General features: G+C 35.9%; 1 protein-coding gene across 1 annotated transcript in view; it reads right to left on the bottom strand.

Moving 5' to 3' along the window:
- Nucleotides 1–12,501, bottom strand: part of LOC144251953 (broad substrate specificity ATP-binding cassette transporter ABCG2-like) — a 61,589-nt gene extending 49,088 nt beyond the window's left edge. The window contains exon 1 of the mRNA XM_077794567.1: nt 12,327–12,501. Within this exon, the coding sequence (XP_077650693.1) occupies nt 12,327–12,501 (175 nt within the window). The remainder of the gene's footprint in view (nt 1–12,326) is intronic.
- Between the last annotated feature and the right edge of the window lie 15,265 nt (nt 12,502–27,766).

Here is a 27,766-nt window from a genome sequence, read left to right as displayed (position 1 = left end):
TATTAAAATGATTAAGTAAATCAAACAAATAGTGAAACAGCTCAAGGCTTTAAGGCAGATACTGCACATTAAGTTTATAAATGTTTAAAATGTTTCACTAAACAGTTTATGAAACAACCCTGAAACAATTTTAATTTAATTTAAACAGAGTAAGAACTTAAGGTGAGCTGAGCTTGTAAAAGAGTTTTGAAATGTTAACTGCAATAAACCTAGTTTTCATTTTTAAAAAACAAAGTCATCCATGAAGAGAAAGTTCTTCTTTCTCTCAGCTTATGGTGGACTAGCTGCTCCAAACTAATCATTCTCCTGAGAACAATAGAAAAATAGACCAAACAGGGGCCAGCAGTCAAAGCAGCCAGAGCTTGAGGAACCAAAATCCTGGAAATGAGGAAAAAGCACTGGAGCAAACACAGCACCCACTCTTTCTTCACCAGGCATTTGAACACACATACTATGCATGTGTGAGGCAATATAGGACCATCAGGTAGAAGGAAACTTTCAGAGAGGTCTTCCTGAAACCGCTGCTATTTCAAACATTTTAGCAGACTATCAGCCAGGAAGACAAAATTAAAAGTTGTGAGCCAGCAAAGATAAGGAGCCCTTAAATTCCTAGGTTTTGAGATCCCAGATGTCCTGGGAATATAGGCAAACCAAAATAGACCAGCCTCTGCTCTAAGAAAGTGATCTGCTCAGAATTTACAAAAAGAATGTTAAATATACTCTTAAAGGTGATATCATCAACTTAAATTATCAATAAAAAATTACCAGGCATGCCAGAAAACAAAACCTAAAATTCCAAAAGTGAGAGCATGGAAGTAGACTCATAGGTAATCCAGACTGGAGTTATCAAACATTGACATTGAAACACCTGATGAATATATTTAATAAAATAAACTTAAAAGTAGATAATCACTAAAGAATAATAATCTTTAAAAATAAAATTTAAGAATTAAAGGTGATAAACAATATAGTGATGCACATCAGTAGTACTAGCTACACAAAAGGCCAAAGCACAATGGTAATGAGTTTGAGGCCAGCTTGGAAAAAATAGCAAGACCCATTTCTCATAAGACAAATAAGGAGACTGAGGGTATAACTCTGTAGTTAAAACATATGCTCAAAGCCATAGGTTTATTCACCCTGAGTTTACCTAACTCCATTTGTGTCTCTTTGACTCTATTTCCTCCTTAGCTGTTTTTCTCTGAGCCACTTTTTTTTTCAACTAGATACCTTGGATTCCAGAACAAAAAGCCTGATTGATAAGTATCTTTATCACAAAGGACCAAAATTGCTTCCCTGAAAGCCCATCTAAAAATATTAAGGACCTCTTTAAAAATTTCTAATTTTATGGACCGTGTTATGAGATTCACAGAGCATATCAGCCCATGTAGATGCTGCCCACTACATGGGAACAGTTATTTTGCAACAAAACCAAGTCTGCCCCACAAGAGGAAAAGTCATCTCATAATAGATGCTAAATCACCCCCTACAATCAATGACAGGCCTTCCCAGAGCTTCACAGAATGAGTCTGAGATCATGGCCAATTGCATCATGGCCTGATCAGGATGATTTTACTCTGTGCAACCCCCTCTCCCAGTCATACAAACCCACCAAGACATTGCCTTTGGTCCTCTTTTCTATAAAATCTTCAAGTTGCTGGCAATCCCTTTAAGACAGAGCTTTGGTTACTATACCACTATATGTGTTTGTCCTGGCATGGCCACACTGATTAAAATACCTTTCCTACCCTTCAAACTGCTCTGCTTTTTTGCATATTACAAAGGGTGACCCACATTGGTCTGTCTAGACCTCTGGAGCCAGACCCTGTGTCCTAGGACTCTTGTAACACTGGCTACAGGTCTGGCCTTTGAAGGTACTTTAGCTTTTGTTTTCAGCATGAGATGATTAACTGTAGGATGTTGGGATAGAGAAAATAGCTAAAAACCAAAAATAAAACAAAAACAGGTTACTAGGAAATGCCTAGGGACTGAGGGGGAAAAATTAGGGCCTCTTTAAAAATTTCTAATCTTATGGCCCCTGTCACATCTTTTTGGGGGAGAGGGTCTGTGTACATTATCCTCTCCTCTGCTCTTATTGTATTCTAACAAATGAAACCACACTTTAACTTTATCGAAAATTGAAACATAGGTACACTAAAATGGGTTGGAAATCATAATCTATATCTTATATATATATTATGGTAACTAAAATTAATAAATATTATGATTATATCCTTACTATCATTGTTTGGCTGTATTATATAATTATATGTTATATGCTTACTGACGTTTTTATAGATGTTATACATCTGGGATGATGGGATAAAATGGTTTAAAATATCTATTGATGTTAATGCCAAGTCATTACAATTCTCACAAGGAATTAGAGGACTCAAGTTACTGTTAGATGATTGCTTCATATTAATGAACAGGAAAAAGAGTGTAAAACTTGGATTTTAAATTATGAAAATAAGTCCATTCATTGAGCTGCTGTAGGCTCCCACATCATTTTAGAAGGGCTCTGGAATGTGAGGTAGGCTAGACAGTCATAAGCAGGTGGGCAGGTGAAGGGCAATGAAGAACACCAACAAACCGGAAGAATATTAGACATATGCATTAGAAAAAATCCAGGAGTCATAGGACTAAAACACAGGCAACTTTATCATAGTAGAAAAGACTGGAAAATAGAAACCAGAAGGTCCTCTGTTCCCAAACTATAGATAATTATAAGCCTGAAGGGAACTATCACTTCAAGACCATGCCACAGCTACCTCTTATCACCAGGTCAGCACCAAAACCATTTTGCAGCCACCCCTTTTGACTAGGTCATCATGACCCTCACATAGAGAGTTCACTGAAGGCTACACAAAGGGGTAATAATTTAAGGGGATATGAGATAACAGAACAAGAACAAAGGGATCCAAAATCATTGAAAATTCTTACTCTATAAAGGCTGCATATCATCCTCCCTCAGAGTAGGTTTCTTCAGTGCTTATCCTCAATGTCTGTATTGTCACTTTTTCTGATAAATTCTTGTTACCCTGTGTGATTCATTTGAAATACTTCTTGTGGAATCACAAGATATGGTGGTTGAAGACCCCTGAGGTCACTTTACTTTGTGAGTGGGTCTCTGCTGAAACATGGAGAAAATGACAAGATTTTGGATAGAAAGGAAGGGACTCTATCATGAAAGCTCTGCATGCTCAATGAGAAGCTTGACATCATTTAATCAGGAAAGGTTCAAAAGAACATACTAGTTGCTGTGTGGAGGATATTGGAGAAAGGGGGAGCAAGTCTGAAGGTATGGGCTCATTAGCAGACTACTGGAAAACAGGGCATAAATGCTAGGATTAGAGGGGTGGCCCTTGGTACTGGTAAAAAGGACGTCAAATTCAAGGGCTCAGAGGGATGAACTTTTACTGAAAACAGACAAGAATGAACAAGATTCTCCTGGATGGCAATCCTCCCCGTCTACTTTTGATTTTTGTTATGAAATAATATGTTGCCCTTAGGTTTCCTTAAATTCTATTTTAGGATAGGAAAACTCTTTTTCTCTCTCCCCTTTAAATTCTCCATCTGAAGTCCTGGAAATTAAACTGAGTCTAGGCTGCATGCAGTGTAGTTCAGTGTTAGAGTACAGGCTTAACAGGGCCTGGGCAAAATAAACAAGCAAACAAGGAAATAATAAGAACAAATGTGATAGATTAACAGAAGAAAAAATTTCTCCTGTAAGTATGCACAGGAATTTTGCAGTGATTTGGTAAGTGTCATCTTGTTAGACAAGGAATTCTCTCCTGAGTGAAGAGCTGACTTGGAGAGTTAACCTTAGAAATGGAAACTTCCTTCATATAATGTAAGCATTCTTTGGAAAAGGTTATTTGTACTGTATTTGTAGAAAAAGAGAGGTAAGAGTTCTACCAGTGTCTACAGCTCTTACCTGCCTTACATCAAAAATAATCCAAATACCAAAGAGAGATAGATACTTTGGGGAGGCATTCTTTGGCACTCTTCACTGCAAACTCACTTTTGAGAGAGCATCAAAATGTGAACTATTTTTAGAGCTGCATCAATGAACTTACACTATCACAGTTTTGAAATTTAATATCTTCATGGCTCCACCATTTTCAGAATCGATATAAAAAATCTTTGTCAGTAACCTCCCATTCTTTGAAAGAGATGTTTGGAAATGCTTGTAGTTTATCATGTTGAACTTTAGCTTTCAGATAGAGACAGAAATAAAATTAGGCCAGAGAGATCAGCAAAGGCCATAAAGGCTGAGTATGCCTGTTCAGGAGCAGAACCTTAACCCTGGAAGCCTGGAGGGCTCTGGATCACAAGGTTCCTTCCCCACCCTCTCCTCTCACAATATGGACATCCTGATCCTTCCTGAACTGACAAGGAACTCAGGAGAGCCAGTAGGGGATCTTGGAAATTAATGACTCATTACCAAAGAAGAAAACGTATGCTTTGGTAGAGCGTTCAATCCACACAGTTTAGCCTAATATTTATTGCTGTTGTATAGTAGTCACATATATTAGAAATGTGATAATGGCAAAGAGTAAACAGAAAAATTCCCCCTCTGTCAATGGAACTGTATATTTCAAAATGATAGAAGAAAAGATGTTAAATATTTTTAACCAAACACATTATAAATGTTTGAGGAAACAAATCATGTTTAACCTGATTTAAACATTGTACATGTGGACAAGTATTAAAATGTCATATGGTAACCAACTAGTATAACTTTTAAGTTTGTGTGTATTAATTAAAAATAAAATTAATATGAATTTTAAAAAATAAAAAATAAAATTTCAACTAAAACCAAAGGACAGAAGGAAAGTAAAATAGAAACCCCAGTGCCAACAACAGGCTCAGAGAACCACCAATCTCTTTCCTGTCCCTTTCATTTTTCAAATCAATCTGAATCCTCTCTTTAATGGATGCAAATGAACATAAAATTCCATATGACTAATCTATTTTCTTTCTATATTCTCACAAGACTTTTGCCCACATTAGTTTTAATCTGTGATAGAAAACCAAAACCCAGACTTCAGAAAATATTTAGTCAAATTATAGTTAATGTAACTAACATTAAATAAAAATTACTGTGTGTTTCATCCCTACTGTTTTAATGTTATCTACAACTTGGTCAGCAGTTTTACAGAGCACACTGAAATATTCCTTTCCTAAAGCTGCTTATAAAATGGTCCTAATCTATGGTACATTATATGGAGTTAGAGTTCCTCCTGTCCTTTAAATTTACTAAACATGTAATCTGATGAGAATAGCTTAGCCTCTCCAAACTTGTTTCTTACCAGTAAAGTCAATTCAGTAATTACTAATATTACATTATATTGCATGCACTCGAGATACATTGATGAACACAATATATCCCAGCCATCAATGAGGTTAACTGTGAAAAAATGTCAACCAAGAAAACAGGAAAAGAAGACAGATGGTCAGGGAAGGGCTGTCTGGTGAAGCCATTGAGCAGTCATCTGAGAGTAGCCACCTGGAGCAACAGTGCACGTCCAAGTGTTATATTAAGGAATAATAAAGAGGCCAGACAACCTTGAGAATGAGGAGGAGAAGAGGATAGGAGATGAGGTCAGCAGAAGAATAGCTCAGGCTAAGCCTACCACTGACCACAATAAGGACTTTAGCTTTGACTTCAAATGAGATTGAGAGGCACCAGAAATTTCTGTTTGAAGGAATGTCATATTCTTACCATGTTTAAAGACTCACTCTTACTTTGATCAGGGGTAGGGATGCATCAAGAGACCAAATAAACTAAGTAATAATATGTACTACATGAGAAGCCTTACCATACATTTTACCCCAGTGCAACACCAAACATATAACATTCATGAACTATAAAAGCAAACAAAGAACAAGGTTTCTCAGACACACCCTTAAAACTATAGCACTGTCTCCTGTCCCACAAGATGGAGGTGGATGTGGGGAATGCAGGAAACTCTAGCAGGAGGAGAACCTCATTCCCACAGCAAGAGCCCAACCCAATAAAGGCTTTATATGGGTTCTTCTTTACTGGGGAGGAAGCAGAGGTTGCTGGAGATTATACACATTACAACATGTTTCACATGATGATGTCAAAATTAGTGGATAGAAATTGAAGGACAAACATAATATTTGCATAACCCAAGGTTATCAGGGTATCATTTTAATCTATATTTTTAGTTGTAGCTGGACATAATATCTTTTTTAAAAATTTTTTATGTGGTGCTGAGAATCGAACTCAGTGCCTCACGTGTGCTAAGCAAGTGCTCTACTATTGAGACACAACCCCAGCCCCGTATCAGGGTCTCTCTCTCTCTCTCTCTCTCTCTCTCTCTCTCTCTCTCTCTCTCTCTTTGTTACTGATGATTGAACTCAGCAGTACTTGATCACTGAGCCACATCCCCAGCCCAATTTTAAATTTTAGTTAGAGACAGGGTCTCACTGAGTTGCTTAGCACCTCACTTTTGCTAAGGCTGGCTTTGAACTCACGATCCTCCTGCCTCAGCTTCCCAAATTGCTGAGATTACAGGTGTGTGCCATGGTGCCTGGCTTGGGTATCTCTCAAAGGAATAATGATAACTCTTTGAGATACTGTCAAACATCAGCTTCACCACGATTAACATCATCAATAATAATATACATCAACATCACACACTCCTGATATGATTCACTATGATTTGCTTCTTTGGTATTAACCCCCAAAACAAAACCTTAATCAAATCATTAGAAACCATCAAACAAATAAAAATGGGATGCATTCTACAAATTAACTGACCACATTAGTGTTAAGGTCATGAGAAAAATAAGGCTGAGGATTTGTCACAAATTGAAGGAAACTAGATATATAGAAGTTAATTGCAATATGAGAACCTGAACTAAAACCTGGACAGAAAAAAGATAGTGAAAAGACAGGGAAAATTTAAATAAATTCTGTACCCTCTAGCATTAAATTCTAATTAATAGTATTGATTTAGTCAGTTAATTAATAGTATTTTAGAATAGGTCAATGTTAATTTACTAGTTTTGAAAATTGTACTATAGTTGCACAGGATGTTACCCTGCACTGATTGTTGCTACATTTCAGTAAGTCAAAAATTACTTCAAATGTCTGAAATATGATATGTCAAGAGCCTTGTAAGGTTTTGAACAACCAATAAAAAAAAAAGAAACCAGGTTGCAGTGAAGGAGGAATGAATGGTAGACAAAGAAGAGAAATCAATAAGCATAAGAATAACGGGTGCCCTTCATTAAATGATCTTTCAAAGAAAAAAAAATTACTTCAAAATAAAATAAAATAAAATAAATACACAAACTTTTTCAATGTTTTTAATAGAAACATAATGTCAGATTTAACATGCTTTTTTTGTTCTTCAATTTTTTATAATCAAAATCTATAAAATCCAATGAAACCTGGATCCCAGAAAGCACATTTTTTTAAAGAATAACATATCAAACATAGCTCTTCCAGGTTACTGTGGTATATTTGTTTAGCTGAAATTAAAATGATATGATGCTCAATAAATTTAAAGGGATTTCTCTGTCACTCTGAGAGAAGAGTAAGTGCAGGAATTTTATAGTCTTGTAAACTTTCAGAAGTGTTTGCTTCTCTTCCATTTTAGGTGGAGAGTGTTTGGAAAGGGCAGCAATTGCTTTTTGTTGAAAAATTCAAGCCACTTGAATTATCTCTGGGCATAAACCAATTATCAATGTTAGGCATATATTGCTAATATGATTAGTAGGGGAGCCTCTGTTTCACAGCTGATATTCTGTGAAGCACATTCTGAAGCACACCTTCCTGGGTGAAGTCTTATCTCTGTGCATGTAATCAACACATAATGACTGAATTGTAGCTCCAGGGGAATAAGATGAGCTTCCACATCTACAAATATGGAACAGACATAATTATCTGGAAAGCCTTCTTGCCTTTCTTATTTTATTTCATTCATTGATTCATTTTGGCAGCTCCTACTTTATTAAAGCTCTGAGTGATTCTGGGAATTCTAATTTCCTCATCTATAAAATAGGACTAAAACACTGACTTAAAAGCTTAGTGTGAGTATGAGAATGGCTGAAAAAATAATTGCACAAAGTAAGAATTCAAATGCATATTAGCCTCTTCAAAGACACTAAAGATTTTTTTTCCAATTAATGGGATGGTTGAGATAAAGTGAAATATTTTATTCTTCTTTCTGTGTATTCTCTTGTCCTTTCTGACTTTTCCATCCCTTTTCCTTTTCACTCTAGGTTACAAGAAAGCAGAAGAAACTGACCTCCTGAATGAGTTAGGTTAAGTTCGTATATTTATTTAGTAGATTTTTTTTGTACTAATGGCAAAGAACCCAGGGCTTCGTGCATACTAGGCAAGCATTCTACCACTGAGCCTCATTTTCTCAGTCTTTTTATATTGAGGCAAGTCTCAATAACTTACCTGAGCTGGCTTTGTCTTGTAATTTTCCTACCTCAGTCTTCTGAGTAGCTGGGATGACAAGTGTGCATCATGACAACCAGCTAATCTTTTTTCTTCCTTTGTAAGTCACTTGCCTCCATTGGCTTCATGGGAGATACAAAGGATTGCAACTTTCTAGATACTTCCCTCTCATCCTTCCCATTATGTAGATTAATTTCCAAATGCAATCTTGGTCTAACAACTCATTTCTTGCCAGTCCCTGCCCTAAGTGCAACAAGATCTTTCCAGTCAGAAATCCAAGCGATTAAGCTAGTGATCAACAAAGTGCAGGAACTCATTAAGCAGGATCTTTGACCTAACAAAATTTCCTTCATTCTTCCTCTGAAAATAAACTTTTTCATTGAGATCAGGATAAGAGCAGAAAGTGGAGTAGAAAATTTGCTCTGTCCATAACCATCACCCCGATTTTAACAGCTGTACACTTCTACCTGCCAAAATGATGCTGTTGATCTCCATAAATTAGACAACTATGTAGCTCAAAATTAGATATTCACCACCCTTCTCAGCCTACCAGTGAATGGGGAATAACTGCTCAAAGTATGGGTCTTAATGAGAGAGGTTGATGGAATGTGCTGCTTGCACAATTCTGAATATATTACTAACCACAGTGTTGTACACTTTAAGTAGATGAACTGTATGATACATGAATGTTACATCAACAAACCATATTGAAAAGAAAATAACCATGAAGCCAAAATCATCTGTCAACCTATGTTTCATATCTTGAAGTGAGCTGGGCATCAATAAAATTTTTAAAGAACAAATTTTAGTTTCTTGTAGGAATATATATATATATATATATATATATATATATATATATATATATAGTGTTTCCTAAGGGAATTCCTACATAATGGCCAGAACCTGGAACAAGGATGCCTGATAAACATCTGTTAATAAGAATCTGTATGTTTTTGATTTTCACATTTCTACAATTATGTGAGAAAATGCTTAGAGGCAACATTATATATATATATTAATATATATATATATATATATATATATATATATATATATATATATATGTTAATCTAATTTTTGGCATTATAGTTTTCTGTATTGCTTGAATTTTTTCAATATTTTTTATGTGCATTGTGATAACTCAGATAATTTTTTAAAGTTAATTGTTAAAACTCATCTATCCACAGAAAAATTACAAAAAAGAGCCCAATGCTTCTTTAGCAAACCACCCGATGTTGTAGACAAACATTATGTCCTTGGAATAAGAAAAAGACAATATAGTGGTCAATACATTCAAAATATTAATGTCAACAAACTTCTCTACTTGTAGCAACTCCCATGCTCAGTAAGATTTTATCCATAACATATCAACTGCTTATCTTTACACATTTGGAGACAACTGCCACATTTACCTTAACAAACCCACCCACAAAACGCTACAAGATCTGAAATCAATTGCTTTACCACCTCATTTTATGAAAAACCACTATGAATTGCCAGTTTGTATTTCATACTCATTTTCAAGCGAAACTGCCAGAGGCTTCAGATGTAACAAGGACTTAGACCCTTCACTTGTGCTTGCAAATGTACAATGGACAACTCAAAACAGGATGAAAACTTTCTCTGGACCAGTCCCTAGGATTCTGGGAACAACAGATCTGATCAATAAACCTCTCCTGATGAGAAGAAAGTACCCTAGCAGGCAAGAGCACTTATTCCAGACAAGGACAATCTAACCAATCTTCAATAATGATCAGCCATATGGTTCAAATACTGATCAACCAGACCGCAGTTTGATCAAGACAAGTGAACTATGCATAACTTGTCTATAATCTAGGAGCTCACGTCAGTACTCCTGAAGACAGGACCAGAAATGCTGGTCCCCTTTGTATTCTTATATAGCTATGCTAACTAAAGTTCCTTTCCTGCTTTTCACTATTGCTCTTTCTGTTTGGTTTCTGGAGCATATGGCTATGTTATAAGCAACAAGGCCTGCTTTACATCTGAGGCACCTATGAGGTCCCTTTTCACCCCAATTCTTGCAAATACACCAGAACAATTTCAAACATTTTGCTCAGAGTAACAGGTATGAGTTTATTAGAAGGGGTAGGGAAAGAGAAAAGGAGAGAAAAGGTCCTCTCAGAGATTACAAGGACAATGTGACCCTCCCTGCCCTATTTAACTGGAAGTCTCAGGGAAGTTTCCAAAGAGTCCTGCCCAGGTCCACCTTCTGACTTTTGACTACAGCATAGGAACTGAATGTACTGCCTGGAGGAGAGATTGGCATAGTGCTCATGGAGCTGGAGTTTAAGCAAATTGAGTCCCAGGTTTTTGCATGAATTTTCTGCTTAATAGGCTTATTGCCCTTTACTAGCCATTAAACAAGTTTTCTTTGTGAGGATGTTGGTTGCCACAGCGATTGGGTTGGTAATAGGGAGGATACAGATCAACAGGTAGGGTATAACCTGATCTTTAAAAAAATTAGTTTTCTTTGGGGGAAAATTATGGCTATGGAGGTTTTAACATTTTTCAAGTCCCTATCTTCCAGGTGTTTGCCTGTCAGACAAGGCTCCTCATGGTTTTTATTCATTCTACATTTTATTCTCTCCTTCTCAGGACTCTGGCTTTGGACTTCAGTACCATAAAATCAGTCATCTCTTCTGAGAAGTGTGCTGTTTTCCAACAAAATGTGCACACAATACCCATCTACCTTTTCTGCCACACAAATGTCCTCCTCACTCAGCTTAATGGAGGTTCAGGTGAACAAGGGCTTCAGTATTAAGATGCATGTGCCCAGAGGTAGAGTGTTAATAGTCCTCAATATAAAGGTTGAGAGGAGTCAGCGCAAATAGTCCTGAAGCAGCAGCTTCCACTTAGTAATGACCTCAAACATCTGTGCTGTGGAATGCATGAAGAGCTTTCCAAAAGTATCCCAGGCTCCTTGCCTGGCTGTCACTTTCCCATGTCTCCCTGAGACAATTAAAGACCCCATAAAATCAGAACCTCTTAAGAGTAAGAGAATAGAATCTCTTAAGGGGGAAAATGAGACAGCAATCTCATTTCCTCCCCCCAAAAAAGGTAAATGCACTCCTAGGACCTCATCTCATAGCCTGTCAAGTCATTAAAAGTATGGTATCACTTCTTCACCACCCTCTCACTCTCTCCATCTATGGACATCAAAATCAGATGCATGGCAGGGGTGTAGCTTAGGGTTAGAACACTTGCCTAGCAACAGCAGACCCTGGGTGTCAAGTTCAGAACTGCAGAAACAAAGAAACAAACAAAACCCCATAAAGCCAGGATGGCTTCACCAACGTATCTCCAAAATAAACTGCACAAAAACAAGAAATCTGTTTTGGAATTGCTGCCAAAGGCAAACCAACTCCCAGAGCCTTTAACTTGTTCCTCAGTATGATTTATGCTTTCACACCATCTGTGTTCTCTCATAGCTTCAGGTGCTAGCCCATACCACCAGCTTTATAAAGGCTGTGCGCCCAATAGGAGAAATATAAATGCTCCCAGGCTCTGAACTGACAGCCCATTTCTCCAGTCTGAAGTGTGTGCACAAGAAAAGAACACCCTTTGACACTGCTCAAAACCAGTGAAAATTCCTAGACTCCACGGAACGCATCCCCGAAATCCCTGCACTTGATAAAAACGGGTCCCTGTCCTTCTTCCAAGAGCCAGTCTGACACTCTTGGTCAGAACTGTTTCTCCTTTCTGACCCCAGCAAAAGCCCCAATACAGCCGCCCTGAGTATCAAAGCTCTATTGATCCACTTTCAGTCCTACTGACAGAAGTAACAGACTCCTGTCTCCAGCATCATGCCTTCCTCAGTGGAGAGGGCTTAGTGTCTCTCGGTTTCTTCTTGGGAGGAGACCTGTGTGGACTCTGGACAGAGGCTGCAGCCCAGCAGAGCCCTTCTCTGGGATGACCCCACCGCGCCCATTTGCCTGGGGCCAAGCACTCACCGATGTCCACTCCTGAGCAGGAGCAGGGCTGCTCAGCTCAGAGTTGCTGGTTGCCAGAACCTCAGGGACCAGGCATAGCCCCATGAGGCTCTGGCTTTGGGGCCAGAACGCCAGCGGTGCCTTTCTGGAGGGTCTCCTCCCCAACTATCTCTCCAACCCAGGCAAGAATGGAAGAAAAAAGGCGGAGTGTGTTCTGGCTGATTACAGCAAACACCAGGACTTGAGAACCCTGGTCACCAAGAAGACTGTCACAGAGCATGCAGGGACCAAACCAATAACTCCGTTTTTACAGGAAAAGTGAACAAAAGGTTAATACAGAATAGGATAGCACAGGTGTGTGGTGTCCCTGTATGCGTGTGTGTCAGGAAGCAATGGGATGTTAAAAAGCCCAGATGCTGTGACAGGACCACTTTACTTCATATAATTTGCTTTATACCGCAGACTGGAGTCCAATAAAGAAATAATTCATTTGCTTATAAAGTTAACAGGTTAACCAGCTATAGTGGCACAGCTGTATTCCCAGCTACAAGGAGGCTGAAGCAGGAGGATCACAGATTCCAGTCTAGCCTAGACAATTTAGGCTATTTCAAATTAAAAAAAAATAGAAAAGGGCTGCAGATGTAACTCAGTGGTAGAGCAACCCTGAGTTCAATCCCCAGTATTAACAAAATGAATAAAATCTTAGTTAATTAGCCCTATTATAAATACAGTGGGGAAAACATTGATTAGGCATTAGTAATAATTAACCTGGAGAGTCAGTATAGTAAAGAATGTAACATTGGTCCTTGCATTACAGCTTGAAATATCAATTCTGAGAGTTCACCATGCTCAATTTCTATAGTCATAAGGATCTTTGGTTTAAGTAAACTTCTTATTGAAGTAAATATGTATACAAACAAAAATGTAGAAAATCTTTGCAGACATCTTGATGAATATTTACAATGTGAACACAGCTCTATATATGCCACCCAAAATTTATATTTATAAATTAAATTTTATACATATATATATATAATTAAATTGATATATATATATAATTTATATATGAAATTATTTAAATATTTAAATTTTTTATTTAATAGAACTTATATATACAAAATTTAATTTTTTGTGTTTCTTGGGATTGGACCCAGGGTTTCTCTAACACTGAAATATATTCCTAGCCCTTTTTATTTACTTTGAAACAAGGTCTCACTAAATTGCTGACTGGTCTCAAAGTTATTATCTTCTTGACTTGGCCTTCAGAATATCTGAGATTACAGGCATAGGCCACTAAGTCTGTTCCAAGAAAGTTCATGTGTCTCTTTTTGAGAGATCAAACCCTTGAGAATGCTAGGCAATCATTTTACCACTGAGCTACATCCCCAGATCTGCCACCCAGAGTTTTAAAAAGAGCATTACCAGAAATTTTCCCATTATCCTAATTGTTATTCCTTCTAAAGATCACCACTATTCTAATTTTTGTACATTAGTTTTTAATTACATTTATGTCATTATGATTATTGTTATTATTGACATTGCTGGATATGTGACCCAAGGCCTCACCACATGCCTGCACTGGTTCATGCATGGCCCTCACAGGGAGAAGGGGAAGGGTGCTGTCATGCACTTATTTTTGAGAACTTGCCCATTCCTCTTCTCTCTTGCTAAGACTTGTCATTGAGTAATACACAAGCTTTTCCTACAATTTGATGACAATTAAATCAGTTCAAGACTAATAATTCTTTATTTATGGTATTTTGCATCTATGTATAAAGTGTTTATAGTACCTTCAAATATATGTCCTTATTTTATCTCCTCCCCATCCTGGGAGAATATATTCTAATACACAAGTAGAAAAGAAGTTAGTTTTCTTGTGCTAAGAAGTGGCAACTTCACTTTGTGGCATATGGCCTGAAATCTTGGACCACAACCTTTCAGTTCTACTATCTTTATGTCTGGAACTGTTACATTTTTATGGAAGTTTAGATTTACTCTTTGGCTCACAGGTAATTAAGAGGAAATTAAAAAAAAAATCTAAGTGAGGGCTAGGGTTGTGGCTCAGAGGTAGAGCGTTTGCCTAGCATGCATGAGGCACTGGGTTCAATCCTCAGCACTGCATAAAAAATAAAATAAAATAAAGGTATGTGTCCACCTACAACTAAAAAATAAATGTTTAAAAAATGTAAGTGACTTAATTTTATGTGTAATGCTTATTCCTTCGTTGATTTTCAAAATTTATAATTTAAAAAATGCTGCCTGAGCAACAGATTTTGATATATTTGTACAACATATAAATAAGAATTCTTGGAGATGGGACATAAGTAAAACCAAGACATTGATTCATGTCTTACATGCACTTTGTTCACCAGCCTGAACATAATTTCATACAGTATTTTAAATAATTTTGTGCATTAATGTTTCATAGTGTGAAATTTGTCACATCTGGCATTATATTAATGATAAAAAGTTTCTGATTTTAGAAATTTCAGATTTCTATTACTATTAGCAGGTACTGTTTTGTGTATCTTGATGCTCTGCTATTCAGTACCAAAGAATGCATAATAGTTAAATGGTTGCATATGATATCATTTATAATTATTAAATTATCTTTTTATCAGATAGAACATTCACAATATAATCTCCTGAGAAATGATCTTAATACCACTTAAAAACATTTTCTTGCCTTCTTTCTTTTTTCTTCCCCCAGTACTAGAGACTATTTTGGGCCTTGCACATGCTAGGTAAGTGCTCTATGAATGAACTACATCCTTAGCCATTTTTATTTCTTATTTTGGGGCAGGGTCTCACTAAGTTTCATAGGCCTACCTGGAACTTAAAAAAATCTTTCTTTCTTGATCTCCAGAGTAGCTGGAATTACAAGCATGAACTACCATACCCAGCAAATGTAACAACTTTTTCAAAATATTTAGTCCCTTTTTCTTTTTCTTCTGTTGGTGACAGAATCCAGGGTCTCCATCACACTAGGCAACTTCTCTGCCACTGAGCTACATACCAGCCTGCATATTTTTCTAATTGCTTTATTTTTAACTTTCCTTTGAATGGACTTTTTATAAATATTCTATAGATATATTTTTTTAATTTTTAACAAATTATTTAAAACATTGTCATCTATCAAGTGTTTAATTCACTGGAATTTCATGCTGTTGTCCAATTCCTATCATATTATTTTTTTCATCATGTTCTTATTCTTTCCTGTTACTTTTTAATTTTCTTATCCTTTTTTTAGTCTCAATTTTTTTTCCTTTTTATCTTAATATATATAGTAGATTTGCTTCCAGAATACTCAGTATTTGTCTTTAATAGTTAAACCTATGCTTTTCAACAATATCAAGAATAAAATAGTATCCATTAGCTGTTTTGAAATTTAAAACACATTTTGAAGTCAACATTGGTTAGTTAACATTCTAATTTTTGGTTCACTGTGTTTTAAAATACTTTGTTGTGGCTTATTTTATGAAAAAACATGGAAACTCAGGGAATAAGACAAGAGCTAAATAGCAGAATTGTGTTCTAACTGTGAGCTAAATAGCAGAATGCATGTCCTCTATTTGCTATATTTTAATATTCTCTTCTCTTTTCATTGTCTGTTTCATATGGTAGCTGTGTCCTGCACAATTCATTTCAGTTAGAGAGAATGAGTTCCACCTTCCAAGTGGACTGTCTCTATTAGGGACTAAAAGAAAAAGTGTTATAATTGTCATATTTTCATTGCATTCTATAGTGTGCAAGTGTATACACATTTTTTTAAATGGGCTTCACAAAAGTCCTAGATATTATTCTCATTTTCTAGGAATAAAAAAGAATTCAAGCTCAGGAGAGTTAATAGCTGTCCAATATTTCAAGACACCAAGACCTACAATCATGAATCACAGAGGCAAAATTCAGAATAGAGCAAAGCTGAAATTCTGAACCAAATCAACTGACTCTAAATCCAGCAGTCATTTACCTACCAACTACATTGAACCATGTGTAGCTGCTTACAGGAGTGTAAAGAACTGTCGATGAAAAACACCTGGGACAGTCTAGGACTGGTGCAAGAGGGGAAATGAGTTCATGTTTCCTGATGAAAAAATCAGTTATAAAATCATCCCTTAAAGCTGGAAGGCAAATTTCTCTAGCTTTCCAGCAATTGATGCTACATGATCAAGAGGATCTGTCACTTTCCTTTTACTGAAGTTCATCCAACTTCATCCCAATTCTGGGACATTACCTGAAAAAGCATTCCAACATCTATAGCCATTATAAGAATGATCAGAGCTACATATTTCATCACCAAGACCTTAGCTATCAAATGTTGACTTGTTTCCCTAAGTGTTTCCCTCACTCAGATGATTCCCAAGCTATTAGCAATCAAGTGCAATAGTGGATGTGCAATAGTGCAATCAAGTGCATGATGGATGGATACTCAGGTACCAGGTCCATAGTGCCATCTAGGTATGTGCCAAGGCACTATTGTCTGCAGAACTTGCATTTAATAAAAGTGAACTAAATAAATAATAGAAATTTTTAATCAGAGGTACTACTTAAAAACAAAAGAAAGGAAGAAAAATAAAGAGTAAGGCAAATGGGATTGGAGTCCACTTTGGATAACATGTCAACAACACCCAAACACCATACAAAGGGATTACCTGCACATATATTTTCACAAACAATGATATAATCTCTTAACATCTGTATTTTGTCATCATATTTGAGGATAAACTCTCCTGTAATAAGACCATTTGTATGTTCCCAGTCCTTGTATTTAACAACTTTTGCTGCAAAATGATCACATTAAATCATATATTATTAGAAATGAATGGCAATCTATTGCAGTTATTATTGAGCTTTTGCTAATGATTCTGGTAAGGAGCAGGAGAGGATAATGACAGGCAAGCAATTGACATTTAAGAAAATGTCTATGTATAGAATTTCTTTCACTCCTTCCCCAGACTTTTTTAGGATAACCATCATCATGCAGTTATTTCATTTCTCTATACTGATTTATAAGTTTCTGGAAGTGGAAGTAGTTGACAAGTGCAGGGCCAGAATCAGCCAGAGAGAGATAATAATACACAGATGCCACTTCCTTCCCTTGGGCATACACTGTAAGGCTGCCACCAGACTCTGCTTTCATTTTTGCTCTCTTGAAATATTAGTCTTCACATCTGCTCTCTATTATATCAAATTGGAAAAAAAAGGGAAAAATTGACAAAGAAAATAAATCCTCATTGCCTTGGTCCCGGCCTTGACTTGGTCATTGCTGAAACTCTCATGGATCCTAGAAGCTCAGGTTTGGGTGTGGCCTCCCTGCCTGTACCAGAAAAGAAATGATGCATAACAGCTAATCAGGGGCATTTAAAACTCTAATTATAAAGCTATAGATTTTATTTTGATAGGAAGATGGTACAGTGTCAGTGAATAATTTAAATTTATCAATGTGATACCTGTATAATATTTTGTATTTCTTGTGTTGCTTAGAAAAATATTTTGCATCTAATAGAAGTCTTCAACTTATTTGGTGACTAAAGTTCTATATGAAAAAAATCTATACAGCATTTTGAGTAGTATCAATATTAGAAGAGTAAAGGAAGTGTTGTGGAAGAAGGAATTCTTTGGGATGAAGACCTTGGGAAGTCTGGGTCCTTTTACAGAGCAAGATTCTACAGTGACTGTATTGCCCATAATAACACTGATTAGCTCTCGCTGAGTCCTGCACAGTGAGGGAGCAGTTAACCATATGGAGGCTATGAGCCAGCTGAGAAATTAAAGAGCTTAACTTATCTCACTTAACATAATGTCTCATTTCATCCATTTTCCTGAGAATGGTATAATTTTACTTTTCCCTATAGTACAATAAAACCCCATTGTGAATATATACACCACATTTTCTTAATTTATCCCTTGATGGACACCTAGACTGGTTCCAGTTTGGCTATTGTGAATTATGTTGCTATAAACATAGTATGTATGTATTACTGTAATAAGATGACTTTAATTCTTCAGGATAAATACTGAGAAATGGTAACTGGTTCATATGGTGGTTTCATGCCTAGTCTTTTGAGGAACCTCCATACTGATTTCCATAGTGGTTGTATTAATTTACAATCAACATGGTAAAAGTGTCCCTTTTTCTCCAAATTTCCTCTAACATTTATTATTATTTGTATTCTTGATGACTATTATTCTGTTGGTGTGATCTTAATTATTTCCTACTTTCTAGTGGCTTTGGAATTGATGTATTCTTTTTTAAGGGCCTTAAGATGAATTATAAGGTTGTTCATTTTGAATTTTTCTGATCTCTTTTGTAGGCCTTCATAGCTATAAAATTTCCTCTTAGAACTTCCTTCATCATGTCCCATATATTCTGGTATGTCGTATCACTATTCTTATTTGAGTGTAAGAATTTTTAAAAATTTCCCTTGTTTTCTGCTATTGAAGCCAGATTTAAAGTTAGGTAGTCAGTGTAGTTAGGTAAATCGGGTCTAATACCGAGTGAAATCTAAAATGGAGGCCATGCTGGGAATGACTCAGGGAAAACAGGACAACTCATGGAATGTTAATGAAGTCCTGAAGAGGCCCTAGGCCAAAGTCCACCTGGAAGAAGTATTAATGAATAGCCCCCAGCAGATTTGGAGATAGCCCATCACCAAGAAGTGATAATGAAGTCCTTCCTTCCCAGACCACTTCTTTGGCCCACCTGTGTCCCACCCCTCAGGCCTTCCAACCTACATTCCATCACTGAAAGAACTATAAAAAGGGGAGACAACTGCACTTCCACGGATTCCACCTTCTGGGTCCCCTTCTTCCTCCGGGAGAAGTCTTTTCTTCTGTCCTTTAATGAATTTCTAATCTCTACTCTGACCTTGCCTCGGCTTGCTTCTTTGGTGTTATTCTTCAACATCGGGGAGCAAGAACTCGTCACCGGTCAACAGCGGTAACACTATCATTCATTCATCATTCTAAAGTGTATTGTTTAATCTCTATATACTTATATAGTTTCTGTTGAGTTTAGTCATGTTGATTTCTAATTTAAGTCCATTATGATATAATAAGATATTAAGAATTATATCAGATTTTGATATTTGATAAGATTTGCTTTGTGGCCTAAAATATGGTCTACTTTGGAGTATGTTTCATGAGCCACCAAGAAAAATGTGTGTTCAGCTGTTGGTGAATGAAATATTCTGTAGATGATCTTTTAGATACATTTGATTTATAATATTTTTCACTTCTATAGATACTATCAAATTTACTTCTGGATGACATATCTAATAGTGAGGGGTGGTATTGAAATTGCCCAGTATTATCATACCAGGATTTATTTTGAATAATGTCTCCGTTACACAATTAGTTGCATTCACATTCAGGGCATAAATATTTATTATCATTGTATCTTCTTGTTGGGTTGTTCTCTTACCAATATGAATTGACTTTCCTTGAATCTTCTGATTAATTTTGGTGTAAAACCAAAGTACTTTGTCAAATGTAAAAGTAGCTATTTCCCCTTGGTTTTGGACTAAATTCACATGGTATTTCCCTCTTTTCACTTTCAGCCTATGCCTTTCTTTTCCTGTAAGATGCATCACTGGCAAGCAACTTATAATTGGATCTTGTTTTTAAATTCATTTTGCCAACATATGTCTTTTACTTAGAGAATTGAGACCATTTATATTCAATGTTATTTTAGACATGTTTATAATTTCTGTCATTTCAATTTATTTATCAGGTTTAGTCTGGTCCTGTTTCTCATTTGCTTAGCTACTCTTCAAATGAAATGTGTTCTTTTATGAGTCCTGATGTTTGCTTTTTATGTCTTCTGTGAACTGTATTTTCTTCAGCAAGTTCTGTAGAGCTGGTTTAGTAGTCATGAATTCCTTTAGTTTCTGTTTACCTTGGAAGTTTATATTTTATCTTTGACTTTAAAGAAAGCTCTTCAGGATGGAGCAGTCTTGTTTGACAGAGATTTTCTTTCAGGACTTGGAACTCAAGCACTCCTGGATTTTGGACTGAGAAATCGGAAGTGAGTTTGATGGGATGTTCCCTAAATATGACCTAACATTTTTTCTCTTAAAGCTCTTAAAATTCAGTTTTTTTCTGTATTTGAGGCATTTTAATTATTATGTGTAATGGAGAGCTTCTTTTCTGATTTTGTTTATTAGGTTTTCCAAATACTTCCAGTATCTTCATGTCCATTTTTTTCTTAAGTTTGGAAATTTTTGTCTGTTATTATTTCCATTAAGAGGTTATCCATTCCATTAGCTTGCATTTCACAGCACTCCTCAATTGCAGTGATTCCTAAATTTCTCTTAATGTTGTCCCATAATTTTTGTAGACTGTGACCATAGGTATTTATTTCCTTTTATATAATGTTATCTGAATGTTCAAGGCTGGCCACTTTTTCTTCCAGCTCTGAGATTCTATCTTCAGCATGGTCTACTTTATTAGGGAGACTCAACTACACATTTTAGTTGATTTACTGTGTCTTTCATTTCCAAGATTTCTGTTTGGTTATTTTTCAATATTTCTATCTTCTTATTGAATTTCTCATTTATATCCTGTATTGACTTCTTTATTTCATTCAATTGTTTTTCTGTGTTCTCTTGGAAGTAATTGATAATTTTTATAATGATTCTCTTGAATTTCTCATCTGATATTTCATGCACATCGATAAATTTGGGGTCACTTGCTGGTGAATTATGAACTTTAGCAGGTGTTGTTTAGATTGGTTTTTGTATTTTTTGTATCCCTGGGGTTGTGGCTCAGCAGTAGAGTGCTTGTCTAGCACATGCTAATGTGTGTTGGGTTTTATGCATATGTTGAGAGGGACTTCTCTCCCTTTCTTCTCTGTAGGCCTTTGTAAGACAGTCTTCACTTGCCAAAGTTTTCTAGAGTGACCTAGATTGAACCTCCCTTATAAGTGTAGCACCCATAGCATTTGTGTTAATTCTTTCTGTTTTGTTTTTACACTGGATGTCCATAGATGAGATCTGGGACTCCAGGGCTCACCATTTCTACTTGGGGTCTGGTCACTAATTGGTTGTGTTTTTTCCATTCTTTGCATTAAAGTATAGCTGAAGATTGAGTATCATTAATTTGTTTGTGAAGCAAGGTAATCTATCTTTTGTTTGAATTCACTTCAGCAGCAGAGTTTTTTCACTGTAAATCTGTAGCATCCCTGTAAGTTACCAGCACCCCACAGAATAGGGGGAAACAAACAATAGCAATGACCAATGCAAAAAATATATAGCATTAAAATAAATTCCTGGTTCTTACTATTACATACACAATATTAATTGCCACTCACAAAAAAACCCACAGAAATGGTGAGTTCAGAAATTGCCAACAAAAACAATAAGTAATCATGAACTATATCTGGAATTAAAGCAAACAACATGTGGATAAAAACTATGGTGGGGAGCACGAGTTATATAAACCAATTAGTTCTCAAGATGGTAACAATATTGTTAATTAAGAGAAAATAAAAACATTCCATGATAAACAAAAAAGGATTTATAGCTAGAAAACCAGCACTACAAAATATCTTCAGGAAAATATGCCATGAAGAGGAAACAAAAATTAATAATGAAAATCAGCAGAGGAAGAAGTCAAGTTAAATAACAAAAATAAACAAACATGGCTGGATATGCAAACTATGTCTCAATAATAACCCTGAATATTAATGGCTTAAACTCACCAATCAAAAGACACAGGCTAGCAGATTGAATTTTACAAAAAGACCCAGCTATATGCTGCCTACTAGAGACTCATCTGATAGGAAAAGACATACAGAGAGTGGAGGTAAAAGGTTGGAAATAATCATACCACTCACATGGACTGTGGAAACAAGCAGAGGTCTCCATCCTTATATCAAATAAAGTAGACTTCAAGCCAAAGTTAATCAAAAGGGATAAAGATGGACATTACCTACTGCTCAAGGGAACCATACACCAACAAGACATAACAATCATAAATATATATGCCCCCAAACAATGGTGCAGCTATGTTCATCAAACAAATTCTTCTCAAGTTCAAGAGTCAAATGGACCACAATACAATAATCTTGGGTGAATTTAACACACCTCTCTCACCACTGCATAGATCTTTGAAATAAAAGTTGAATAAAGAAACTTTAGAATTCAATAATACAATCAATAACTTAGACTTAACTGACATATATAGAATATTTCAACCTGCATCAAGCAAATACACTTTCTTCTCAGCAGCACATGTATCCTTCTCTAAAATAGACCATATAATATGTCAAAAAGCGACTCTTAGCAAATACAAAAAAAGTAGAGATACTATCATGCATTTTATCAGTTCATAATGGAATGAAATTGTAAATAAACGACAAAATAAAAAAATAAAAATTTCTCCATCACCTGAAGACTAAACAACATGCTACTAAATAAAAATGGATTGCAAAAAACATCAAGGAGGTGATTAAAAAAATTCTAGAGGTAAATGAGATCATAGACACAACAAATTGAAATCTTGGGGACACTATAAAAATACTACTAAGAGGAAAATTCATTGCATGGAGTTATTCCTTAAAAGAAGAAAAAGTCAACAAATAAATGACCTCACACTAAATCTCAAAGCCCTAGAAAAAGAAGAAAAAATCAGCAGCAAAAGCAGAAGGTAAGAAATAATTTAAATTAGAGCTGAAATTAATGAAATAAAACAACAGAAACTATTGAAAAATTTGACAAAACAAAAAGTTGGTTCTTTGAAAAAAGAAATAAAACTGGTCAACCCTTAGCCACAATAATGAAGATAAGTAGAGAGAGAACTCAAATAACAGCATATGTGATGAAAAAGATAATATCACAACAAACACTTCAGAAATACAAAGGATAATTAGAAATTATTTTGAAACCTTATACTCAAATAAAATAGAAGACATTGAAGGCATCAACAAATTTCTTAAGTCATACAATTTTCCTAGATTTTGTTAGGAAGATATACACAATTTACACAGACCAATATCAAGTGAGGAAATAAAAGATGCCATCGAAGCTAACCAACCAAGGAAAGATCAGGACCCAAGGGATATGCAGCCAAGTTCTACAAGACCTTTAAAGAAGAACTAATACCCATACTCTTCAATTTATCTCAGGAAATAGAAAAAGAGGTAGCACTTCCAAACTCATTCTATGGGGCCAATATCACCCTGATTCCAAAACCAGGCAAAGACTCATAAAGAAAGAAAACTTCAGACCAATATCTCTAATGAAAATAGATGCAAAAATTTTCAATAAAATTCTGGTAAATCAAATACAAAGACATATCAAAAAGATTGCTCACCATGATCATGTGGAATTCATACCAGACATGCAAGGTTGGTTCAACATACTAATATGAATCAATGTAATTCATCACATCAATAGACTTAAAGATAAAAATAATCTCAATAGATCCAGAAAAAGAATTGGACATAACACAGCACCCATTTATGTTCAAAACACTACAAAAACTAGGGATAATAGGAACATATCTCAACATCTTAAGGCATCTACATGAAGGCTCAGGCCAACATCATTCTAAATGGGGAAAAATTGAAGGCATTTCCTCTAAAAACTGAAACAATACAGGGATGCCATCTTATATCAGTTCTATTCAACACAGTTCTTGAAACACTGGCCAGAGCAATTAGGCAGACAAAAGAAATTAAAGGGATATGTATATGAAAAGAAGAACTTAAATTACCACTATTTGCTGAAAATATGATTCTATATCTAGAAGTCCCAAAAATCTCCACCAGAAAATTTCTAGAACTAGTAAATAAATTCAGCAAAGTAGCAGGATATAAAATCAACACCCATAAATTAAAGGCATTTCTCTATATTAGTGACAAATACTCTGAGAAGAAAATGAGGAAAACTACCCCATTCACAATAACTTCAAAAAATAAAATAAGATACTTGGGAATCAACTTAACAAAAGAGGTGAAGAATCTGTACAATGAAAACTACAAAACCCTAAAGAGACAAATCAAAGAAGACTTTAGAAGATGGAAATATCTACCTTGCTCTTGGACAGGCAGAACTAATATTATGAAAATGACCATACTACCAAATGCACTATACAGATTTAATGCAATGCCAATCAAAACCCCAATGGCATTCCTCATAGAAATAGAAAAAGCAATCATGAAGTTCATATGAAAAAATAAGAGACCCAGAATAGCTAAAACAATCCTTAGAATGAAGAGTGAAGCAGGTGGCATCACTATTCTGGACCTTAAACAATATTACAGAGCAATAGTAACAAAAACAGCACGGTATTGGCACCAAAACAGACTAGTAGACCAATGGTACAGAATAGAGGACACAGAGACTAACTAACAAAATTACAATTATCTTATAATAGACAAAGGTGCCAAAAACATGCACTGCAGAAAAGATAGCCTCTTCAACAAACGATTCTGGGAAAACTGGAAATCCATATGCAACAAAATGAAATTAAAACCCTATCTCTCACCATGCACAAAACTTAACTCAAAATGGTTCAAGGACCTAGGAATTAAACCAGGGACTCTGTGTCTAATAGAAGAAAAAGTAGGCCCTAATCTTTATCAAGTGAGTTTTGGCGCCAAATTTCTTAATAAGACTTCTACAGCACAAGAATTAAAGCCAAGAATCAATAAATCAATAAATCAAACTAAAAAGTTTCTTCTTAGCAAAAGAAACAATCTGTGACTTGAACAGAGAGCCTACATCTTGGGAGCAGATTTTTACCCCTTACACATCAGATAGAGCGCTAATCACTAGGATATATAAAGAACTCAAAAAGCTGAGCACCAAAAAAACAAATAACCTAATCAACAAATGGGTCAAGGACCTGAACCTACACTTCTCAGAAGAGGATACACAATCAGTCAACAAATATATGAAAAAATGCTCATCATCTCTAGCAATTAGAGAAATACAAATCAAAACTACTCTAAGATATCATCTCATTCCAGTTGGAATGGCAGCTATTATGAAGACAAAGAACAATAAGTGTTGGTGAGGATGTGGGATAAAATGTATATGCATACATTTCTGGTAGTACTGCAAATTGGTGCAGCCAATATGGAAAGCAGTATGGAGATTCCTTGGAAATCTGGGAATGGAACCACCATTTGACCCAGCTATCCCTCTTCTCAGATTATTACCCAAAGGACTTAAAAACAGCATACCACAGGGACACAGCCACATCAATGTTTATAGCAACACAATTCACAATAGCTAAAATGTGGAGCCAACCTAGATGCCCTTCAGTGGATGAATGGATAAAAAATATGGCATATATACAGCAATATTATTAAGCAATAAAAGAGAATAAAATCATGGCAATTTGCAGTTAAATGGGTGGTGTTGGAGAAGATAATTCTAAGTGAAGTTAGCCAATCCCAAAAAACAAATGCCAAATGTTTTCTCTGATATAAGGAGGCTGACTCATAGTGGGGTAGGCAGGGGTAGCATGGGAGGAATAGATGAGTTTTAGATAAGTCAGAGTGGTGGGAGGAAATGGGAGGGGCAAGGGGATTAGCAAGGATGGTGGATTGTGATAGATATCATCATCCAAAGCACATGTATGAAGACATGAATTGGTGTCAACATACTTTATATACAACCAAAGATAAGAAAATTTGTGCTGTATGCATGTAATAAAAATTATAATGCATTTATTTTTTAAAAAATCAATAAAAAAGAACACTCTGAATTATCAGTTTGTATTTTATACTCATTTCAAAAAGCCACCAGGGCCATAAAGGTTTAGAGGAGCCAGCTAGACCTTCCAAATATCCCCCAAACAGTAGTTTCCATTCAATAATTACCTCAAAGTTCTGTGATGTGGAATGTATAAAAACATACTATCACCATAATATCTCCATGAATAAACTATATAATGAATGAAAATGTAATGGTGGTTCACTTTGTGCTTTGAGTGCAAATAGGTGGCTTATTTTAAAACTGACATTTTTTTCTTTCTCTTTTTTCCTCCTCCTCTCTTCTTCTTTAACAGCAGTAGAAAATAAGAATAACTTTTTTTTCATTTCCCAGGCTATCATGTACTTCATTCCCCCCTAAAATATCACTTGCCCACATGAATAAAAAAACGTAAACCTAGGAAATGGAGTGATGACTCTGTTGAAGACACCTTATAGACACTAATTAATTCCATCTACAGATAACATGTAGATCTCAGTTTCTGAGTTCCTCTTTTAAAAGTGCTGTGTTTCCACTAAATCACAAACACAGGGGGAATCATAGTTTCTGGGATAGTAGTCCCATTTCCCCTTGGTGAGAAAGTCAATAAAAGTTTTTACTTTTTTTTCTCAGAACTTTGTCTTCATTAATGGATTGTCAGTGGAGAAAAAGGACCAAGATTTTGATATCAAATTGGTGTCCAAAGTGAGCCCAAGTGTAGTTCACCACTCTAGCCTTCCTGGGCAGATCTGGCACTCCAAAAAATACCCCTTCCATGGTGAAGATGTAGGGTTGCTGATAAGAGTCAACCACTGGAAGCATTGGAGATGGGGTGAGTTTGCCTCAAGTTAGACCATTTTGAGAGAGGTGTTACTCTGCAAAAAGGAGAAAAGACTGAGGGGCATTTCTGCTGAGGCTGCTTTTGTTTCATGGAACTCCTGCTGTCTCTCGCCAAGTGTGTATGATTCATACCACTATTTGGTCTAATTTGAGAAAAAGGAAGCTAAATTTAGTAAAGTCAATAACTTGGCCAAGTTTCCCAATGTGCATGCTGAGACCCTCAATTCTACACAGCTGGTTCTCCTCCATGGGAACTCATGCTTTACCTTCATGAGAACATCTGGTTCTTCCTTATGGAAATATTTGTGGCACCACTGGTATAGAAATCATGGTTAAGTGGAACTAGAAAGCCTAGGGGATTTTCCCCCACCTGGTCTATCTGTTCCATCTGTCAGTCAGTCTTGGATTGGGGAATTTCCTCTAGCTCTGTGTGTATGTGCACATGCCCATGCTTTTGTGTTTGTGTGTGTGTGTGTGTGTGTGTGTGTGTGTGTGTTTTGCTTTGTTTTTATCTGTTGCTGGCTCTTCAAAACATGGGCTATTCCACATCAACCCTTGCTGGTAGATTTTGGCCAAATGGGTCCTGCATAACTGTAATCATATGATTAAGAAAAAGATGGTGATTCACTGTAGTATACTCTAACCATTGGACAGTATTCTGAATTATACAATCTCATAATTGGAGTTGACATATCAGAGGATAGATAAATAGAAGAAATTTGTATGTGCTAGCATTTATGCAGTTATAGGATAAGAAGTCTGAACATCCAGAAATTAATTAATGATGTAAAAAAAGTCACCCCCTCTGGTGTGTTAAGCCAGCAGGA

Source organism: Urocitellus parryii, unplaced genomic scaffold (assembly GCF_045843805.1).
Source record: "Urocitellus parryii isolate mUroPar1 unplaced genomic scaffold, mUroPar1.hap1 Scaffold_315, whole genome shotgun sequence".
In the NCBI taxonomy this organism is placed as follows: Eukaryota; Metazoa; Chordata; class Mammalia; order Rodentia; family Sciuridae; genus Urocitellus; species Urocitellus parryii.
The sequence above is the reverse complement of the archived record's forward strand: the minus strand, read 5'-3'. Positions and strand labels throughout refer to the sequence as shown.